Source organism: Solanum dulcamara, chromosome 12 (genome assembly GCF_947179165.1).
Source record: "Solanum dulcamara chromosome 12, daSolDulc1.2, whole genome shotgun sequence".
Classification (NCBI taxonomy): domain Eukaryota; kingdom Viridiplantae; phylum Streptophyta; class Magnoliopsida; order Solanales; family Solanaceae; genus Solanum; species Solanum dulcamara.
In genome coordinates this window covers 53,073,419-53,093,731 of record NC_077248.1, presented here as the reverse complement: position 1 = coordinate 53,093,731, position 20,313 = coordinate 53,073,419, and the positions used below count along the sequence as shown (strand labels likewise).

The window sequence follows — 20,313 nt, the reverse complement described above, 5'->3', positions numbered from 1 at the left end:
AATGCATGCAATTCGTCATCTTTAACTCAAAATAATGCATATTGAAAGCGATGAACATCAATTCAATAAGGGTTCATGTCAATATAAGCATGGACAATAAATTTGACAATTGAATTATATAAGAACAATTCTAATTTCAAAACATTTATATGGAACTCAACAAAGGAAGAATTAATTCATTCGAAACTCAATGGAATTAGGGCTAAAACTCAACTTGAACTTTTTAACGATAGAATTTAGATGTAGGGCGTGTGGACGAACTCAATCCAACGCTATGAGTAGCCTTACATACCTGGAAGAATTAGATTCATGAAGAACTTTGAAGAACACTAGCTTTCTTGGAGGAAACTTTTGATCTTGAAATCTTGGTGCTTCATCTTGAAAAAAGAATCTTTTTTTATGGAGTTCTTAGAGTGGAAGAATTTGGAAAAACCTTGGATGGAATGCTTCTCTTGATTCTTGAATTTTTTGACTTGAAAGCTTTAGGGTTCTTGATGGAGAAGAGAAAACCTAGGTTTGTTTTGAGAGAATTTCTTGAGACTATGATGTTTAGATTGATGATTATGAGAAGAAAACTAGTTATTGTATGTTATACTCCTTTAAAAATACTCAAAAACGACCTAGAATAGGGCTACAAAGCTTTGAAAATGACCAAAATAACTCTGGAACACATGCAGGAAGTTGCTGAAAAATTGTGCAGGAAGCCTTTTATGGAAGGCTTCACGGCCTGTGGTGGTGGTCGTGAACATGCGACTGTCTGACAGGGCTTCATTAAAACAGGCAGAACGTTTTACTCCAAATTCCAAACGAGGCAAACTTGGTGGAGTTGGAAAGAGGACTCAAAGACCTTTAATTTGATAGTTCATAGACTACCTAATTCTTTATATTCTAGGAGATATGATTGTTTGAAGTTGACCCAAGTAAAATTTTATATCGAAACTCAATCGGTAAGGAAGTTTCCAACTCAACTTTGTGCTAGAGAATTCTTGTGACCTTAAAACATCTCTAAATCTATTTCCAGACTAAAAAATTTGATCTTAACACCTATGCACAATTAAGAATCACCCGGTACAATCCTATAGGCATATGAAGAATGGTTCGGATTTTAACTTAATAATTTTTAGGGTGTTACAACGAGGTTTTGGAAACTCAGTAACTTTTGTTCGAATTTTGAATTTATATTGAAAAATACATTAAATATATAAGAAAAATGATTTAAGAACCCACTAACAAACTGTGTTTTTTGGTCCAATGGCAGAAAAAAAAACTTTTTAAGATTCACTATCCTCTTAATTAAATTAAGGATTCGAATTCAAATTCTGAATCTGTCTCTCTCTTTTTTACGGTTTAGGCATCAGAGAAAGGAAATATTTATACATTATTCATTCCAGTTGACCAGAGCAAACCACTAAATTCTCGTGTAAAAAAACCTTGAAGCCCCACATGATGTACGAATAAAATATGAAATCATACAGTATTGAGTACATTGTATTCAGCAGAAGAAGAAAGTTTTGATATATTTATGATGAAAGAAAGATCATTGGAATAAAGACTACTCCTTATGGAAGAAAGAGTATTCAATTACAATTATGATGTACAAACTGCAGTCTCCTTTTCAACTCCTCATATCCATGAAATGGGATTTGTACACTTTGATGATCAAAACCAAATCATCAACTTTTTAGCCCCTCTTTCATCACAATCTTCTCAGATTCCAACACCAACCCTAGCTGCTACCGCGAATAATAGTATCAGTTCTCTAGGGTTTCATCAACTTATTGATACATCTTCTTGTTGGAATAACGATCAGGTGCGTAACAATTATTAGACTATTATAAGCTTTGGTGATTGATTTTACTTTTAAAAAAAATAATAATTTTGGGGTTTAGGCAAGCTAGGAAGGATACAGTGAGAATTGAAACCACACCTATTTTGGAGGAGATGTTATTCACAAAAATGATGAACTAAATATATATAATATACTCAAAACATAAAAATTATTTCCTAACTAGATCTTTTGGGATTCTAATTCTAGTGATACTTTTTGTTACTTATTTAATTTGTTCATTATTTTGTGATGCTCAACTTGACATATTTAGGTGGAATCGCTGGATCCCAAGGCTGTTAATGACGAAGATTGCAGCGAAAATGCCAGCGAGGGTAACAATTCATGGTATGTTCATAGAAATTAATTATAAAATGAGTTCAAAAGCAGAATATTCAAATATAGAGGCGGATTCAAGAAATAAATCTGATAAGTTCAATATTATAGTTTCTTAATTATCCTTGAATTCATTGAACTTTAATTTACAAATACTTCTCTCTCATTCTATTGTGAGCATTGCCTTTTATTGCTCTGGAGAATTTAATTAAGCTTGTTAATTAATTATGATTTAGTTTATATGAGAATCTTTGGAAGATCTAACTATTCATGCAAACAGATTTTTGCAGGATTTTGGTTGCGTCATCTTATCTTTGTAACATCACTCTCCTGCTAGCTACTAGTAGCCTACTATGTGGTGTTTGAGTGGTTAACGTAGATTAAGATGGACTCAAAATTTAAAGCTTTTAAGTTTAATTTTTAAAATTACGAGTTTATCATATTTGTTATAATTTTATTAAGGTTTTATACATAAATGTATGCTCCAGGACAAAAGTAGTGAATTCTTATAATTTGAACATGTCATGACTTATTTGGCTACATACCCCGGGAATTTCTCAAAATTTAATGCAGCTCAGTCGAATATATTAGTTGTAATGATGATTCTTAATAATAATAATAATAATAATAATATATATATATATATATATATATATATATATATATATATATATATATATATATATATATATATATGTAGGTGGAGGAGTGAGAAAGGGAAAGTGAAGGTGAGAAGAAAGCTGAGAGAGCCAAGATTTTGTTTTCAAACAATGAGTGATATTGATGTTCTTGATGATGGTTACAAATGGAGAAAGTATGGTCAAAAAGTTGTCAAGAACAGCCTTCATCCAAGGTAATCTTTTTAAATCTACCTTAATAAATATTGACTAATTTTAACCTCTATAAACTGATGACATTATCTAAATTGCATGTAACTACAAGTACACAACCCCATATGTTGTCTCTATAATTTAAAGATAAATCCACATAGAAAGTTTATTAATTGCTATACTGTTGATAAGTTACTTTATTTTTCTTTTGAGAATTTGTTGAATGCCTAAGAAAAAAGATGGGATAGATGAACAACATGTACTTGGGGGCAGGTAGTCACTAAATGTATTAAAATCAAATTATGTGATGTCCTTTGAACACGTGCGAAATAATCGAACACGTGTGAAATTTGAGAAAGAAAACTTATGATTTTAAAAAAATATATAAATATTTGTATGAGCATAAAATAAAAATTTAAATTAAATTATTTTTAAGTAAATAAAATGTTTTTTCTATACATATAGAGAATAAAATAAAATGCCTTACATAAATTAAAATAGGAGAAAGCTAACAAATTTGTCATCATAACTTGTAATATCAAGAGGTCAGAGGGATAGAATGTTGACAATACAACCTTCCGTTTTTGTTGAATTCTCTTCTATCAACGTACTATGCAATTATGTGCTTCATTTTTATTTGTAAATCTGTAGTGCAATTATTGTCTTGTTTATTTTTTTCTTATGAAAAATTGAAATAGTTCAGTAAAAGAAACAGTTGAGTACGTAGCTTTAGAAAAATTCTCAAATTATTAACAAGTGATTGGGAATTATGTGGTTCATCTTAAAACTTTTGAAATTGTAAATGGATCAACATGGAGTAAACAAACAACAATGACAAATCCATTGTAATCCCATAAGTCGGGATAAAATGCAGTCAGGCTTATTTTTATCTTTATGGAATAAAAAAATTGTATTAGATTTCTTTTCTCGATCGATGTGTATAGAATACAATTAATATTATTGGTAATTAGATTTGATGAACGTACATGCAGGAGTTATTATCGATGTACGCATAGCAATTGTGGAGTAAAGAAGAGAGTTGAACGACTTTCGGAAGATTGTCGTATGGTAATAACAACCTATGAAGGTAGACACAACCATTCTCCTTGTGAAGATTCTAACTCTTCTGAAAATGATTGTTTTGCCTCTTTCTAGAAACCTTAATCTATTTATATCTACTGTAATAACCTTACAATTATATTTAGATTTTCAAGCAATAAACTTGAAAATGAGCAGACATAGTGAATTTGTGGTTTTCCTTTTGATCACATGAAGTGGCCTTTGGTTTGCGTAAGTATTTCGATAATAAAAAGTTTAATTAAGATGAAGTGTCCATTATTCAATCCATTCTTCTGCTGAACAATTGAGAGAACTCTTGTTGCTTCTTGACCAAGTTAATTTTATCATCATCTCAAATAACTTTTGTTTATGTGAGAGAAGGTTGAGAAGTTTTCCAAATCATATTATCTTTGACCTTATGTTCGGGTGTTGGTTTGGAGTTGGTGAAAATTAAAAGGCGTACCAAATGACTTCACCTCTAATCTTAAGATTGTTGGTTCAAGTTGTCAAAAAAGTAAAAAAGTGAAAGCTCTTATTAAGGGGTAAAAAAAAAAAGTCAGAGATATATATGATTTGAAAACTTAAACTTGTACCTAATTGTTCTGATATCCGACTAAGGTCTCATTTAATTGCATTTAATAAAGATCTTCTTAATCTTATTCATTCAAATTTCAGTTGTTTAATTTATTTAGATCTAAATGTAAAAATCTTACAATTAAATTTATCAAGATATGCCTATCACACAAGAACCCTATCTTGCATGATCATGCTATTCACTTCATCCTCCTCCCACACACAATTGGTTCTTCATTCATGTATGCTAAATCTTTTACAGGAATAGGGTTTGAAGGGATCAAATATTTGTCTAGTTTGAGGTATTCAAGTAGGATTGTTTTGTTGGGGGTAATTCACCTCCTGGTATTGGTAGCTAGCCATTGTTGGCCGTAGCCATGGCTGAAAGTCATCATCGTCGGCGATATCTAGGGTTTGACTAGGGTTTAGGATTTCTAGAGAGCATTAGTTCTATAATATAAAATTTAAGACACAAAGGTGTTTAGGCTTACAATATTAGTTGACAAAGAGGTTATATCATTTTTAATTTGTATGATAATCTTTACTCATTAATGACATCAATTGCTAGATAAAATCTCTAAAAGGGAAAAAAGATCCAAGCAACAATCTTCAATAATTATGTAAAAAAAATGGACGTTCGTGTTAGAATCAAACATATTCCCATGGTGACTCCCAATTCAGAACCCGACTTTTGAATTGACCTTTTTAATTTTTTAAATTTTTTTATTTATATTTTTTATTTTTAAAATTCTTTAATTTTTTTAAATTATAGATGAGAATAATTAGTATTAATGAATAATATAAAAAGGAAGGGAAATTACAATATTTTTAGTGATATCATGAATTTTGAGTGAATAAAAGTTTGAAACTTAACTCATTTGATTAGTCCATAGTTTACCCATATTTTACCTATGAATACTCATATTTCTATGGATTAAATATGGATTTAAACCCATATTTTATTCATTTAAAAAATTACTCACTCAACCCATTAAAATATGAGCGAATTGGACGAATTACCAAAATACGGGCTCACTTTACCATCACTATTCCCACCCAATAAAATTCAAACAATTCTATATCCTTGAAATAGGCAAAAATATTTAGTGACGGTACTATCAGTGATAATTTATTCATAGGAATTTATAAGTTATTTTCATACATAATTACTTAATACTTATCACTAATTTTAATCTTATAATATCCAAGTGTAAATTCCTTTTACATTTATATGTTTATCAAATGAAAATAAATAAAACACTGATACTTATCTCACAACGAAGAGCATTGCAGCCTCAAATTTAACCCTCCCCCCCTTCCTCCCCCCCCCCCCCCCCCCAAAAAAAAAAAAACCACCTTTTTGGCTTATTTTAATTACTTTGACTCAAAATCAGGTATTTTAAAAATAATGTTATTTTATTCGAATACTATTGAAGTGCTTAAAAGTTATTTTGAATTAAAAGCACTTAAAATAAGTTAATCCATAGATATCCTTGTAGAAATGCAGATATAGTGCAATATATTGACACATTCTCACACAATGTAATCAGGACTGAATTTAAACATAGTTTAATCTGTTGTAATTTATAAAATTCAACGGGACAATAATGCTAAAATTTCAATATCTAATGAACATTAGTTGAAATATTCTTTCTATTTTAAAAATGCATTGGCATATATATCCCTGCAATACCTGATAGAGAAGATACGACATACTATACATAAGTATCTCGAACATAACTTTGTAAAAAAAAAAGTAGTAGTTGAAAGATGACACATTCAATTATTTGAATATGGTAACCAATACAAACATTCAAATAACCAACCGTCTATACCCTTGGTATCTGATCTTCTTTTTACTCAATTTGGTACAATCCTGCTTCAAAAGAGGAAAAATATTGTAAGAATGAAATCATGATAAATTAATAGATCAAAAAAATAAACAATGGATAATATTTTTACTCACATTAAGAAGTTGTGTGCAATTTTAGCGTGTCATTCCAAAAGAGACCTAGCATGATATTAGCAAACAACTTTTTCCTCAATTGTGAATTTCTCACATTCTGTAATTAATAAATAGTAACATTAAGTTACCAGGTGAATTCAACATCTAATTAAGGAAAGTCAGTAGGCAACTAAGCAAAAAAAAAAAATTAAAAGGAAATGGAAATCAAAGTGTGCAGTACTCTCAACCTAATTTTCCTTGACTAATTATTGAGCATTATTGAAAAGATAACATATGTACCATGGTTATAAAACACCGAAAAAAATAGTGTAAAGCTAAAATTTGATGATTGAAAAGCAAAAAACTAAATTAATAGAAGAAATTGTCGATAAATCTTAAAGATGTTAAACCAAAAGAATGAGGAGTCATTTGGCCATGAAATTTTTTCACCGCAAATTACTCACAAAAAGTTTAAAATAACTCTAATTTGAATTCATGGTCAAAGATTACTTTAAATTTCAAAAATTATTTTTCACTTTAAATTTATTAACTGATTTTTTTAAAAATCTCACAATTAAACATTGTCAAATAAAAGTTTCATCAACAGAGTGCATATAGAAGGAATGCCAGGACAGCTATTAGCTAATTTTTATATATTAATAATTTTATTTTAAATTTGTGCCATTTTATTTTTTTTGATCTTTATCCTAGGAAATTTGCATCCATTCGTAACAGTTTTGAGTTTTTTCCGTGGCTCTTTTTTTCTCTAGTCCTTGTAAAATAGTTTTAAAATAAAAAAAATTAAATTAATTTTAAATTTTAAATTTTAATGATAAAAATACTTTTATTGTGATGCAGACATGTGTCTATTTCTGCCCCTCCTTATATATATGTAATATCTAGATATATTTTCAATAGAAATATCAATGTCGATAATAAGATTACTAATCATGATACAACTGAAATGGATAAAAGGAGCATATACAAATGTTTTTTATAAGAAAGTATTAGGTAAGATAATAACGATATATATAATTTAATAAATATTATACTTTGAATTCATAATTTAAAAGGTCATGCGTCACTATCCAAATGCACCACGTTCAAGCTTAATATCGCAGGATATTTCGTTTTACTGACATGAACTACAATACAACCACCTCCTCATTATCACCTAATTATATTTATATTGATTTATAACTGGCCACACTTTTAATTTGTAATTGTCAATTGCTTCTTTTTTTCTAGCATCATATAACCTATCAGCATTTATTTTGGTGAACTTTCATTAGTCTATATTTCAATAAAAAAAAATATCTCTTGTTTTCATTCTTATCAATCCTATGATTCGTGTTTTCAAATATAGGGAAGAAATTAGTCCCTGTCCCTATTCCATTTGTAACGAAATGATTGGAAGGAATCTAACGTGGAAGGTCCTATTTTTTTTTTTCGTTTGAATAATTATAATAATCTCTTCCACTAATCGAAAACAGAAAGGGAAATCTACTTGGTCACATTTTCTTGAATTTCTCTCGTTCTTTTTGCCCTTTCTCAATTTCCAAGCAAAGGGAAAGATAAGATTTTATACAAATATTGCAGACGAGTTTACATTTTATTCAGATATTGTGTAGTAGTTCCCTTAAATAATTTTTAATTTTTCATTTTGCCACCTGATATTTTGTCCCGACTTTAGAGACCAATTAATTTGAATTCACATCGAGAATTCCCATTTTGAGGTAAAACATTCCCTAACGACGACTTCATAACAATGGCTCAAACCCTTCATATTTAGTTAATTGCATGTCTTTTGCTGCGGCTACCTTTGGTTTTTTAGCCCCATGATCAGATTAAAAGTTGGCCTTCTCATTTTGGCCTATGTTCTCATGTGCTTCACATTTCAGACCAAATTTTTCGTGTCAAGTTGAATATAATAATTCAATAGTAGTAAAATGGAAGTGGAGTTTTTAGTAGTGGTGTAAAGGCAAACATAGAATCCTCTTTTATTTGGGTAAAATACCTCTTTCCTAACGATCCACTACTAAATCATCAAAACCAGTCAACTAGGAAAAGAAAGTTTTTTACTGATAAAATTTAAGCACACATCACAGCCAGTAGCACTAAAAAAGTACAACAGCAATAATCCGATCCAAGATTGCACGAGGCCAACAAGCACACTATACACCAACAAGAGAATTTACAGGAATATTTTTTTTCAAGAAAGACCTAAGTCAAATATTATTATAATTTACAGGAATTTAAAACTATCGATGAAATAAACATGAGAATGAAACGGCGAAAAATCTGCAACCCAGCTGAAGCATGTATGTGAGTACAACCTCAAACTCAAACTGGTCAGATGACACTGCAACTTTTACAAGTGAAGGAACATTCCCTCAAAATCTTAACTGCCACTAACTCGTGGAGTCAAAATCTTGGGGCTCAGATAAAAATTAGACTAGCAACTTGATATATAAGTTATCCAATGAAAATACCCAAATTACAAAACTTGAGTTCATGATGGAACAAGCAGCTGGTAGTACAGGGAAGAGAATATATAGAAAATAATCAATAATAGTTAAAACTTAATATGAGAGCACCAAGAACGAAACATAACGGTCAATGGAGTGGGTGCAGACCTTGGTGATCAAGGTTCAAATCTTGTCAAAGACCCAAAAACACTAGGTGGGCAGAGTTACCTATTACCAATTCTGATTATTCTGGTTAAGGTAGTAACCGGTGGAGTATCCTAGGTGCTCATATCGTGTTATGGAAGAGAGAAACTACTGTTACTATTAGAAAGAGGAAACTACCAACCTACTAGTATCCATCCACCAGCATGTATAGCAATCATCAACCAAAGCCTATTCCACATATAGGAAGTATGACAGAAATTGTTTATATTACTCCATACAATATAGTTCTAGTTGGGGCAAACTGCCAGACTGACATAAGCACATGAAATGCCTCCCTATAGGTAATTGCTCCAACTTCATAGACTCCCACTACATTAACAGATCAGTATTGGCTCATCCCCACAAACTCACAAGATTAGCACACCAATTCCAAGGATAACTTTCTTTCATATGCAAGCTTTCACAGTAAGTGTATTATCAAATAATGGAAGAACACTAATATTACCAACATGCAAATCTTCAAATTGTGTTCATCCTCATGCTTTTAAGATACACCAACAGTTATGCACTATCAAGTTCTCTCAAAATTCTTCTGCAGTTTAAGCAGTCAGAAATACAAAAACCGAGATTGTGCAAGCAAACTACCAAAAAGCTAGTCGAGAAGGCATGATAATCGTGTTGTAACCAAATAAAGCAATCAAGGATCAGGCTACACATAAGGCAGAAACAGCTCATAAGTTGCACGGAATTAATCACAATTTTCTATCCAACGCTAAAACTTTTATTTGCCAATCCAGACCATAGCAGCAAACTACATTCACATTCCCTCATCTAAACCAATTTCAGGCGCAGTTATAACAATCCAATTTCACTTTGCTCAAGAATAATTAGGTAATGAGTAACTTCGGCCCATGAAGTTCATGAGTGCTTTCTTTCTCAAGCCATCAAAATACAATCGTCCTAAGTTGGTCGGACGCTCCAAAATTGTTGCCGCACCCGTGTCGGATCCTCCCACAATGCACTACTTTGGGAGGATCCGACACGCACCCGTCGATATTTTTGAGGAGTCCAAGCAACATGGCATTCATCTTCCCTCTTCTAAGCCTAAATCACTCACCATCCAGAAGCAAATAGATGATAATTCAGAATGCAAGTCGATGCACTGACTTAGTAAAAATGTACACTTCAATAACAAAATTAAGCTCTTCATGGTGATCATTTGAGTTCTGTGATATTGGTCCAGTAGTAATTTTATGAGGATGATATCAAATAGAATTAGATATATAAAGCATCCATATAAAACTCCATGGATCCTTCATTGAATTAAGGCTGCCCTTTTATCCTTCATTGAAGTATATCCTAAGAATTATAACTAAAAAACTGGTAAGTTAAGCTTTTGTGCATCATTTCTTTTGAATAATCATGCAGCATACTTCCTCCACTTCTCCAGAAAATTCTTAAAAGAAGAAACCACTAGAAAATAGTGCATGTGCGCAGACATCAGAAATAAATAGATCTCTGTTTGCTCTATATAGCTCAAATTTCCTTACATCAGAAAAGGAACAGATGTCTCGTTTCCCAATTAAAATCCAAGATGCTTCAGAGCAATACAGCCTCTCTAATGCAAAATTCTCTAGACCCACATATACAAAGAGGCAACAGATATAGATGAATTCCATCTCTCCAAGGGGCACGTCAATGCATAGGGCTTCCATATTAACAGATCCAACTGCAGGCTCTTTTGTCAACTCAAATCTGTACCATAAATAAGTTGGTGGTAACCAAATGCTCCAAATCTTCAAATACAGCGCTTGCAGAGAAAAAATTAAGAAAAATCTTCCCGGCTTCATCCCACAGAAGAGGAGGGAGGGGGGCATGAGAGCATATAGGACTACTCAGTTCTGAGGGCACGACTACCAAAAGAAACACATGGCTGATAATAATAAGAGACATACCTTAGTAGTATGACCCAGAACCACCACTTCCCATATAACCTCTGCCACCCATACCACGACTAGAATAAACTGAGTCAACCTGAAAATTCATCAGAGAAGAACAGGAACAACACAGTTATCATCAGATAAACACTAAAGCCTCCAGCAGAAATCAACGGAATAGAAGCATACATTGCTGCCACGAGACATGTAATCACTACCATAGCTGGATGAATACATTCCACCTACATCACTTCCACCATAGGAGTCTGCAAACCAAAATAAAAATGAAGACAGCTTTCTCTAAACATACATGTAATAACAATTGTTAAGAAAAATAACCAGATTTTCCAATGAACAAAACAACATACCTCCACCATAACCCATACCCTGACGACTGCTATACATCCCATGAGAATCTTGACCAGAAAGGGAGCTCCTACTGCCACCATATCCAAGATTTGATCTCCCAAGTCTACTAATATATATAAGTAAGTCAATATAGTACAATGATTGCAAAAAAGGAAGAAAAACGAAATAACAATAATTATAAGGCACCTGTCACCATATGCATCTCCATATTGGGAGCCACTTCCACTGCCTAGTTCATAATCCAAACGAGCACGAGAATGCCGCACTCCTGCCTCAGCGTAACGGGGATGAACATCATCCTGGCATATATGGGAGATGATAAATTAGTCTGTATCTTCTTGCGCAGATCAAGAAAATATCTTAAATGGAGTATGTGGTGAAGATAATTTACAACTGCAGTGTATGGACGTTTTGAACCAGACACAGAGTCATATTCACGACCACGCCCCTCACGGTAAGATGGAGGAGGCCTTTCAAACCGTTGCCCATATCCATCATCAGCATAAGCTCTCCTTGCTGCAGAGTGAGTACCTCCAGGCAATTCAGGGTAACCAGAGCCACGGGAAGAATACTCATCCCGATAGGATGCACGTCTGTCAGAATGAACCCTCGAAGGATACTCAGCTATTGCTCTGCTTCTGGAAAGACGGATTTCCTCGCGCCGTCCATACTCCCTCTTCAAGCTACTCTTGGGATATGAGGGAACTGCAATTTGCTCATTAGTTATTTGCTCATTTATAAAATAAGCAGCTTTTAACGAAAGACGGAAATCATCTCATACCAGGTGGTCTCCGGTCATATGACCTGCTAGATGGTGGAGCAGTGGGTCTTCCCCTACGAGGCAAAGCCATCTCTACCCGTCTATCTCTCGATCCTGCAGGTCGTTTGAAACCACGACCAACCACAGGAGGCACACGGGTACTAACTCTAGTCCCTCGAATAGCACGACTATGTGGCACTATACGATCCCAAGGGGCATGGGGACCATGCATGGGCATACGCCAAGGTCGCAAATCTCCTCGTCCACCATATTTCCCTCTCCCCCTCTCAAGGGGTCTTGATAATCTGGCCCTAACTTTAACCTGAAATATACAACTTTAAGAAACCACTCGCAAGAGTTACATATATTGATACACTTTAAGACGGAAAACAAACCTTGTTATCTCCTTCACCCAATTCCTCATTATTAATGCTTTTAGCACATGTAACTGCAGCATCATGGGTGTCAAAGGTGACAAATCCGAAGTCCTTTCTCTTGGCTGAAGGCATATTTCTGGCAAGCTCAACTTTTTCAATCTTCCCATATTCTTTAAGAAACTCCCGCACATGATCCTCATCCCAGGATGCAGAAAGGCCATCAATAAACACTGTTTTGACCTGAACTCGAGATATTCAATCACAGTTATATCTTGATTTATCAATAAATAAATAAAAAAATTCACCCATAGTCGGATAACGAATTGAAGAAATGTCATCAGAAAAGAACTAACAGGGAAAGAAGATAACCAAACTACCCAGCTCAAAAATTAATGAAATGGGGGGGGAGGCAAAATTTGAACAGCACCTAGCCACAAATTATTAAAACGCGTGTCCTTATTCATTCTTCTTCTTTTTTGCAGCAGAAGAGACTAAAAGAGAAGGGATAAAAAGCCAACCATTGAAGGACAAACTATGTTCAAAAACATAATATAACTCTTAAAAGTAGTGTACCTCCAAAATAAGCTAAACCTCACAACAACAAAAGCCTCCATTTGGCAATATACTAACTATACTTGACCAGAGTCATTGTTCCTTTTATTAAATACAGATATAGGTCCAGAGAGTTTACCTGTGACATAATTTCATCCCCGGGATCAATGAATGAATCCTCAAAAGAAACCTTTGCGGACCTATCAACTCCAAACACAACATCTCTCTTTTGTAACCGCTTAAAAGCATCCATGGCCTCCGAACGTGAAGAGAACTCCAAGAAAGCAAATCCTCGATTCATTCCCTCATTATTAGTGTCTTCGACCAATGTCAAATCCTCAATATTGTCAACACCATAATGCTTCAGCTTCTCTTTTAACTGGGAGAGAAAGCAAACGTCAATGACTAGTTAAGCAGCTCCTCAAAACTGAGAATCATGTTTGCTGACAATATGGATATGTCGAGCCTACTTACAGCTTCTTTTGTCCAGGTCTTGCATATGTTACCCAAAAACAGAGTATCATTGTCTTGACTTGGAGAGACACCACACTGTTTTCCATTGACCTGGAAATTCCATTGTCAGGAAAATACCTTCTACGAGGAATTAAAATGAGTCACATGAAAACTACAAAAAGTACAGAAAATACCACTGGATTTTTCAGCTCAGTACAAGCTCGTTTTGCTTGTTCCACAGTGGCAAATCGCAGGAAAGCAAATCCTTTATTCTTCTTTGTATGAGAATTCATCATAAGCCTCACTTCGGTAACCTCGCCAACTTTACTGAAGACCATCCTAAGATCATCCTCAGTAGCATCCTTGTCCAAACCACCAACAAATATTTCAATTTCCTTCCGCTTACGCCTTTCTTTAACAACTTCATGGTGTTCTTCCTCCTCGGCAGCATGAACCATCTCAGCATGCTCCTCCCCAGCGTGCTCATCTTCTTCATCATCCTCAGTCTCCTCATGAACATCTTCAACATCCTCTTCAACCATATCACCCTCTTCCTCTTCATCAACATCTCCCTCTTCGGGTTCTTCCTCTATTTCATCTCCCTCTTCCTGAATATCATCATTTTCAATTCCTCTCTCATCATAATCAACAGTGCCATACTCTTCAGGGTCATATTCAGGGTCATTATCCTCCAAATCTAATCGCTCACCCTTTTCATATTGATCGACTGACTCTTTCACATCATCCACCTCTGCCACAAGAAAATATATTAGCCTCCCAAGCCAGTAGATGGAGAGAATAAAAGCCTCGTATCCAAACATAATTTCTTGCAAGTCCTATAAGCTGTCAACAATGTCCAACACTATAGAGAGGTAACTGATCATCAAAAGATGTCATACATAAACTTAAAAAGAACTGCCCATGAAACTCCTCAGGAAAAAGATTTAAAGTCACACAATTTGGCACTGTAATCTTTCCTTCCCTCCAATATTAAAGAATAAGAGACCCATTCATCCATCCCAGTTCCCAGTAAAAGCCTCACCCTTTTTCATTATTTCAGTGTTTGTCCCACAAAGGTGGGTCTTGGAACCATCTCATGAAGGCCTCGATGTAACTCATATGCCTCAAACATCCTCTAGGACTTGGAGACGCCTCACTTTACATTTTCTTTTAGTTGAAGCTTGAAACCACATATACACACATATCTTTTCATATATTGGCCATAAAATTTAAGTGATGCTCACAGGTCGCCCTTACCAACCAAGACCTTATTATAACTATCCTCTCATAACCACGTACTCTTGAGATAATATTATTACTTAGTTCATCTATTTCTATTTAGACCCATAAGTCTTTTTTGACAAACTCCTAATTAAGCTAAAGAACCCAGATTATTACAATTTTCATAGTAATTGTCAACATTTATAAGCATAAACACAGCTGAACAAGCAGATCTAAAATATGTGTTAATTCAAGAAAGTTCCACAAATTCCACTCCTGAAATAATATTATTATATAGCTATATGACCCATAAAGCTTTTCGTTTTTTTATCACTAATCTTCTTAAGCTAGAAAACCCCAACTTATTCAAATTGACATACAACATAGCAACAGTTATGAACATACAAAAAACCAGCTAAACAAACAGAACTATACAAAGTATTATTAATTCAAGAAAATTCTTAAAATACTAATTTGGCAAAATCAATACTTACTCTTCTCTGAAGTCACCCCGTTCCCTACAGCTTTCGCATTCAAGGCAGTTTCAGCCCGTCCCTCAGGCTCCGGTTGCACGGTTTTCTCGTCAGGCTTTTCTTCAGGGTCCTCCTCCACCTTCAATTCTTCTTTGAGCTCCACCGCCTTATCCTTATTCACTTCTTTGTCCTCTACCTTCATAGATTCATCTAAATTTACGGGCTTTGCTTGAGACTTAGGCGTCCCACGAGGTGTACGGCCACCTCTTTTGGATCCAGAACCTGTAGGTGTCTTTCTCGCTGATTTTGGAGGCATAGTTTCAAGAATCTGAAAAAGCTTTGGAGAAGTATGTGGACAAACAACAGGTACAAATTAGTACTCTCTTTATTTCTGGTTGAGAAACCCTCGATTTGCTTTATTTGGGGACTCCGTGCGGAGTAGATGCTCCGAAAGCCACGTAGATAAGACTAGGGCATACCCGTTTCTAAGCGACCCGTTTTGCTATTTATTATTAATGCCCTAGTAAAGCTCTCCAATATGGAAATAGGCATATATACTATCCTGAACTTGTCTCGAAAAGTTGAATACATTCTCAAATTATAATGACGATCTATAATACACATGCAGTAGTTAAAAGTGAATGTATTTAACCTTTTTTAGACCTAGAAAAATAACATGAAAAAGAAAAAATGTTACATATCCATTCAATTGTGGATGTTTCAATTAATTAACTCCCTAACGTAATGTACCTATTTAATGTATTTCTTCAAGATGTACTAACATATTTGGTTAAAGATTATAAACATATGATTTGTATATCCTATAAAAGGGTATTCTTCACTCTTATGAAATACACTTAAAGAGAATAAAATAAGTCTCTCTACATTCTACTCTCAATACTATTATGTCTTTGTTTCTTGTTTAGTATTCTTATATTTTCCCCTCATTTGACAACACGTTATCAGCACGAGTCTCAAACCGATTGAGATTTACTTAAATTAGGGTTATCTTTTTCCTTAAAGGTTAATCAATTTTCTTTTCGATTCAGGTGTACATTTATATGTTTATAACATCTCTAACATGACTTTTGTAAGTCTTTGATCTGCAACTTAATTACTACATACGTGACTTTATTTTAGGTATTATTATGATACTAGATATCATAATTGATATGTTTCAAGTTTAAATTATTATACTATTTAATGTCTTTAACTTATAACTCTAAATTAAATACTATGCAATATGATAGCGTGCTAGTTAGAATATTCATAAGTATTTTCTTGTCATATATTTATGATCATTATTTGTGTGTCATAAAGAAGAATAGTATTATATTAAATATGACTAATCAATTCTACAAAACTTTGACGTTAATATCTATTGAAACTAGTAATAAATATTATAGAATAATTAAAAAATATATTTAATTTACCGTTTCAATACTTCATGAGTTATATGCTTTTGTAACCTTCTATGTTCATACATATAATATATTTTATATTCATATTATACTTTATCATCTATAACATTAATGTACAATTTAATATAAACAAACCAACATTATGTTATTAACTAAACTATTTTATGATAGTTTTCATCATATCGAATTTGTCAAATCTTGAATTTGTGGTTGACATTTTTGAAAAGAACTATTTGTCATGGATACTTGATGTTGAAATACACCTTACCATTAATGGTCTTGGTGATGCTATAATCAAAGAAAATGAAGCATCAAGTCAGGATAAAGCGAAGGCTATGATTTTCCTTTATCATCATCTGGATGAAAGCCTCAAAGTTGAATACTTGACAATGAAAGATCCACTTGAATTGTGGATAAGTTTGAAAGGAAGGTGTCACCCTAGGCGTGCCATCACTCGAAGACCATTGCTGGTCACCAAGCGAACCACTTGGTCCGATCACACATTCAATCACTCAGCGGAATACTCAATATAAATTTAAAAGACATTCAAGTGGGCTAACTAAATCAATATTTCGAGAAGAATAATGTATTTAAAACAAATCTCAAATCAACTCCATATCATAAAGATAGTTTTGAAAACCAAAATATATACTCGACACTATCATCTATCTGTCTATGAAGCCCCTATCACTATCAAGAAGGTATCAATGACAAGCTCATGGCTACCCCAAAAAAATACTCAAAATAAAAGATAATAATTCAAGAGTGCTTCCGGATGCAAGGAAGACTCACCAAAATCTGAGAGTAGAAATGATTTTCAACGAATACGCTTGTTGAGGATATCTAATACTTATACCTGCATTATGAAATGATGCAGGTCAAATAACGTTAGTACATGAAATGTACAAGTAGGTAATATAGCTGAAAGTGAACTTACTCAAAGATGCTCAACTCGACTCAAGTGACTTAACTCTGAAAATAACTCAAATCAATAAAGATGCAAGTTTAAAAATAAGCAAAAATGCTTTGAAAATAGACTCAATAATATGCAACTCAACAAAATCAACCATTTATTTTATTAGGGAGTTTCTCTAACTGACAACCATCATCATATGAGCGAGTGATGTACAATGAAGCGGTGTCGTTGTCACACTCGTTCAATACTTTGCCAGGATAAGGGATGAATCATTATCATTGGATTCACAATCAATCAAAGTCCATTATTTTGGGACTTAATAGGTTTAACCCTCCATCCTACGCTGGCTATGTAGTTCATGGGATTTGAGTAATGTATACTCTTACCTAAATTGGTGTTCAATACTACTCTCAAAATATATAATGCATATATCTATCAGGTAAAATATTCAAATTATCTCATCGGGTCTCATTGGGCCATTTTCAAAACTCAGTCTCATCTCAAATCATCATGCTTTTTCATTTAAAAAACACATGCTATCAAGTTCAATCAAATCTCCTCAAAGCACTATCTCAAACAATCATTTATACTCAAAATACTCATGTTCAAAATAATAGAAGTTTAAGAACGTTTCAAACTCAACTCATGCTCGACTCATGCTTTATTTAAGACGTTCACAAATCATGCTTTAAGATTCAATAAAATCATGGATGACTCAAGAACTCAATTCATAGGGAAACTCAAACTCATCTAAATTTAATGTTCATGCTCAAATCATCAAGTTCTTTCAGTAAAATATGTTTTCAAAATCATTCACATTCCGTCAAAACTCTTTTTTGATTTCAATCAATTATGTTCGACCCTCATACTCATTTAGACTCAACAAAGTGTGTATATATATATATAATATTTGTTCAAATCACTATCTTCATCAATGCATAAGAGTCATCACCTTTACTCAAAAATATGTATGTAAAAGTCATGATTATCAAATCAATTAGGGTTCACAGAAAAGTAGCCATGAACAATAATTCCAATCAATTGAGAGATAGAAAACAAAAATAATTTCAATACATAATTATATGAAATTCAATAGAAGAAGAATTAATTCAATCTGAATTCAAGAAACTAGATTAGACTCAACTCATTCTCAACAAACGATAGAATTAGATGTAGGGAATGTGGACGAACTCAGTTCAATGTTGTTATTAGCCTTACATATCTGGAAGAATTATATTCTTGAAGAACCCAACGAATGCTCTTGAAATCCTAATTTTTTCTCCTCTTGAAATAACTTAGAACGTGTGAATTTGATTTATTTGAGGGTTTGGAATGAATGAGGAGGTTATAAGGATATAAGATATACTTAAAAAAGTTAATTGAGGGTAAAAGGTCAAGAATACCCTTCTGGAAATATAAGAAAAAACCATAAAAATTTAAAAAAAAATTAGCCTTTTAATGAGTCTCGTCGGCCAAATCGGCGAGCTAGAGGTCTCCTCGTCGAACTATTCGGCAAGTCGCCAAATGGATTCTTTAGATCGCATAAACTAACAGTTTGTAGAGGTTTTCAGGTCCATTCGATGAGCTAAGTCAGGATCTTGCCAAACTATTCGGCAAGTCGCCAAATTGGATAGTGAGCTCGCCGAATTATCCTGTCCGGACATGCTTCAGTAAAACGATCATAAATCTATACTCCTAACTCCAAATAATGCAAACTTAGATACGTTGGAAAGAATACTCATAGACATCTAATTTTATAGGTCATGGGCCACCTAATTCTTTATATTCTTGGAGACCTGATCATTTAAAGTTGACCAAAGTAAAATCTTTTACCGTAACTCATTCGGTAAGGAAGCTTGAAACTTGACTTTGTGCTAGAGGATCCTTATGACCTTAATTCATATCCAAATCTATTATCACATTAAAGAACTAACCTCTACACATTCACACAATTATGAATCATTCGGTACAACCCCATACACATATGAAGAATTGTTCGGTCTTAGCTTAAAAATATGGGGTGTTACAGAAGGTATGACCATCTTAGGGCAATAGTATTGCCAAGAACTCGTTATAAGTAGATGCACTTATTGTTTCAAGATTCTAAAACCGTAATTGAGTACAATTCTACTATCTTTAAAATAACTTTCCAATTGAAATTATGTGGGGAAACTATAAAATAATGAGGATATGTTGAAAAAGAGACTAACTACTTTCCATGCCTCTAATGTGATATTACAGCAGAAATACCATAAAAAAGATTTTCAGAAATACTCTGAATTGATCTCATTCCTTCTGGTGGTTGTGCAACATAATGCCCCTTTAATGAAAAATAATGAATCTTGTCCACAAGAACTGCTCCATTGTCGAAAGCGAATATGATAGAAGCACACGACCAATCTGAAATAAGATAAAATAATTGGGGCCATAATAATGTGTGGGGGCATGGAAAGGGAAAGGGACGATATAATCGTTGAGGTGGTGGTATAACAAAAGGGAGAATAATATGGGTTCTCAAAATAATCCTTCAACAGGCAAAGGCAAACACTGCCATCTTATGGCCTGGAGATATAAATGTTAGGCACTTGAACATTTTGTTAGGTTGTATAAAAATTCCTTCAAAAGGAAAGGAA

At 33.5% G+C, this 20,313-nt stretch overlaps 2 protein-coding genes across 4 annotated transcripts; one reads left to right on the top strand and one right to left on the bottom strand.

Moving 5' to 3' along the window:
* The first annotated feature begins 1,524 nt into the window (after nt 1-1,524).
* LOC129877313 (probable WRKY transcription factor 12) lies at nt 1,525-4,223 on the top strand. Its single transcript, XM_055952799.1, has 4 exons — nt 1,525-1,810; nt 2,100-2,173; nt 2,862-3,014; nt 3,984-4,223. Exons 1-4 carry the CDS (start codon nt 1,562-1,564, stop codon nt 4,144-4,146), a joined length of 639 nt encoding a protein of 212 aa, XP_055808774.1. The 5' UTR covers nt 1,525-1,561; the 3' UTR covers nt 4,147-4,223.
* Nucleotides 4,224-10,701: 6,478 nt separating this feature from the next.
* On the bottom strand, nt 10,702-15,807 carry LOC129875947 (heterogeneous nuclear ribonucleoprotein Q-like). 3 transcript variants are annotated; one of them, XM_055951199.1, is made up of 12 exons: nt 15,365-15,807; nt 13,844-14,400; nt 13,671-13,760; nt 13,336-13,575; nt 12,663-12,884; nt 12,289-12,589; nt 11,899-12,212; nt 11,694-11,806; nt 11,507-11,613; nt 11,328-11,404; nt 11,157-11,235; nt 10,702-11,045 (listed from the first exon to the last, which is right to left on the bottom strand). In XM_055951199.1, the coding sequence occupies exons 1-11, from the start codon at nt 15,657-15,659 to the stop codon at nt 11,158-11,160; spliced, it is 2,394 nt and encodes a 797-aa protein (XP_055807174.1). In that variant the 5' UTR covers nt 15,660-15,807; the 3' UTR covers nt 10,702-11,045; nt 11,157. The 3 variants fall into 3 exon arrangements, with proteins under 3 accessions (XP_055807174.1, XP_055807173.1, XP_055807175.1); XM_055951198.1 differs by having other exon boundaries at nt 10,702-10,956; XM_055951200.1 differs by having other exon boundaries at nt 10,702-10,956; nt 11,507-11,610; nt 15,365-15,804.
* Nucleotides 15,808-20,313: the final 4,506 nt, after the last annotated feature.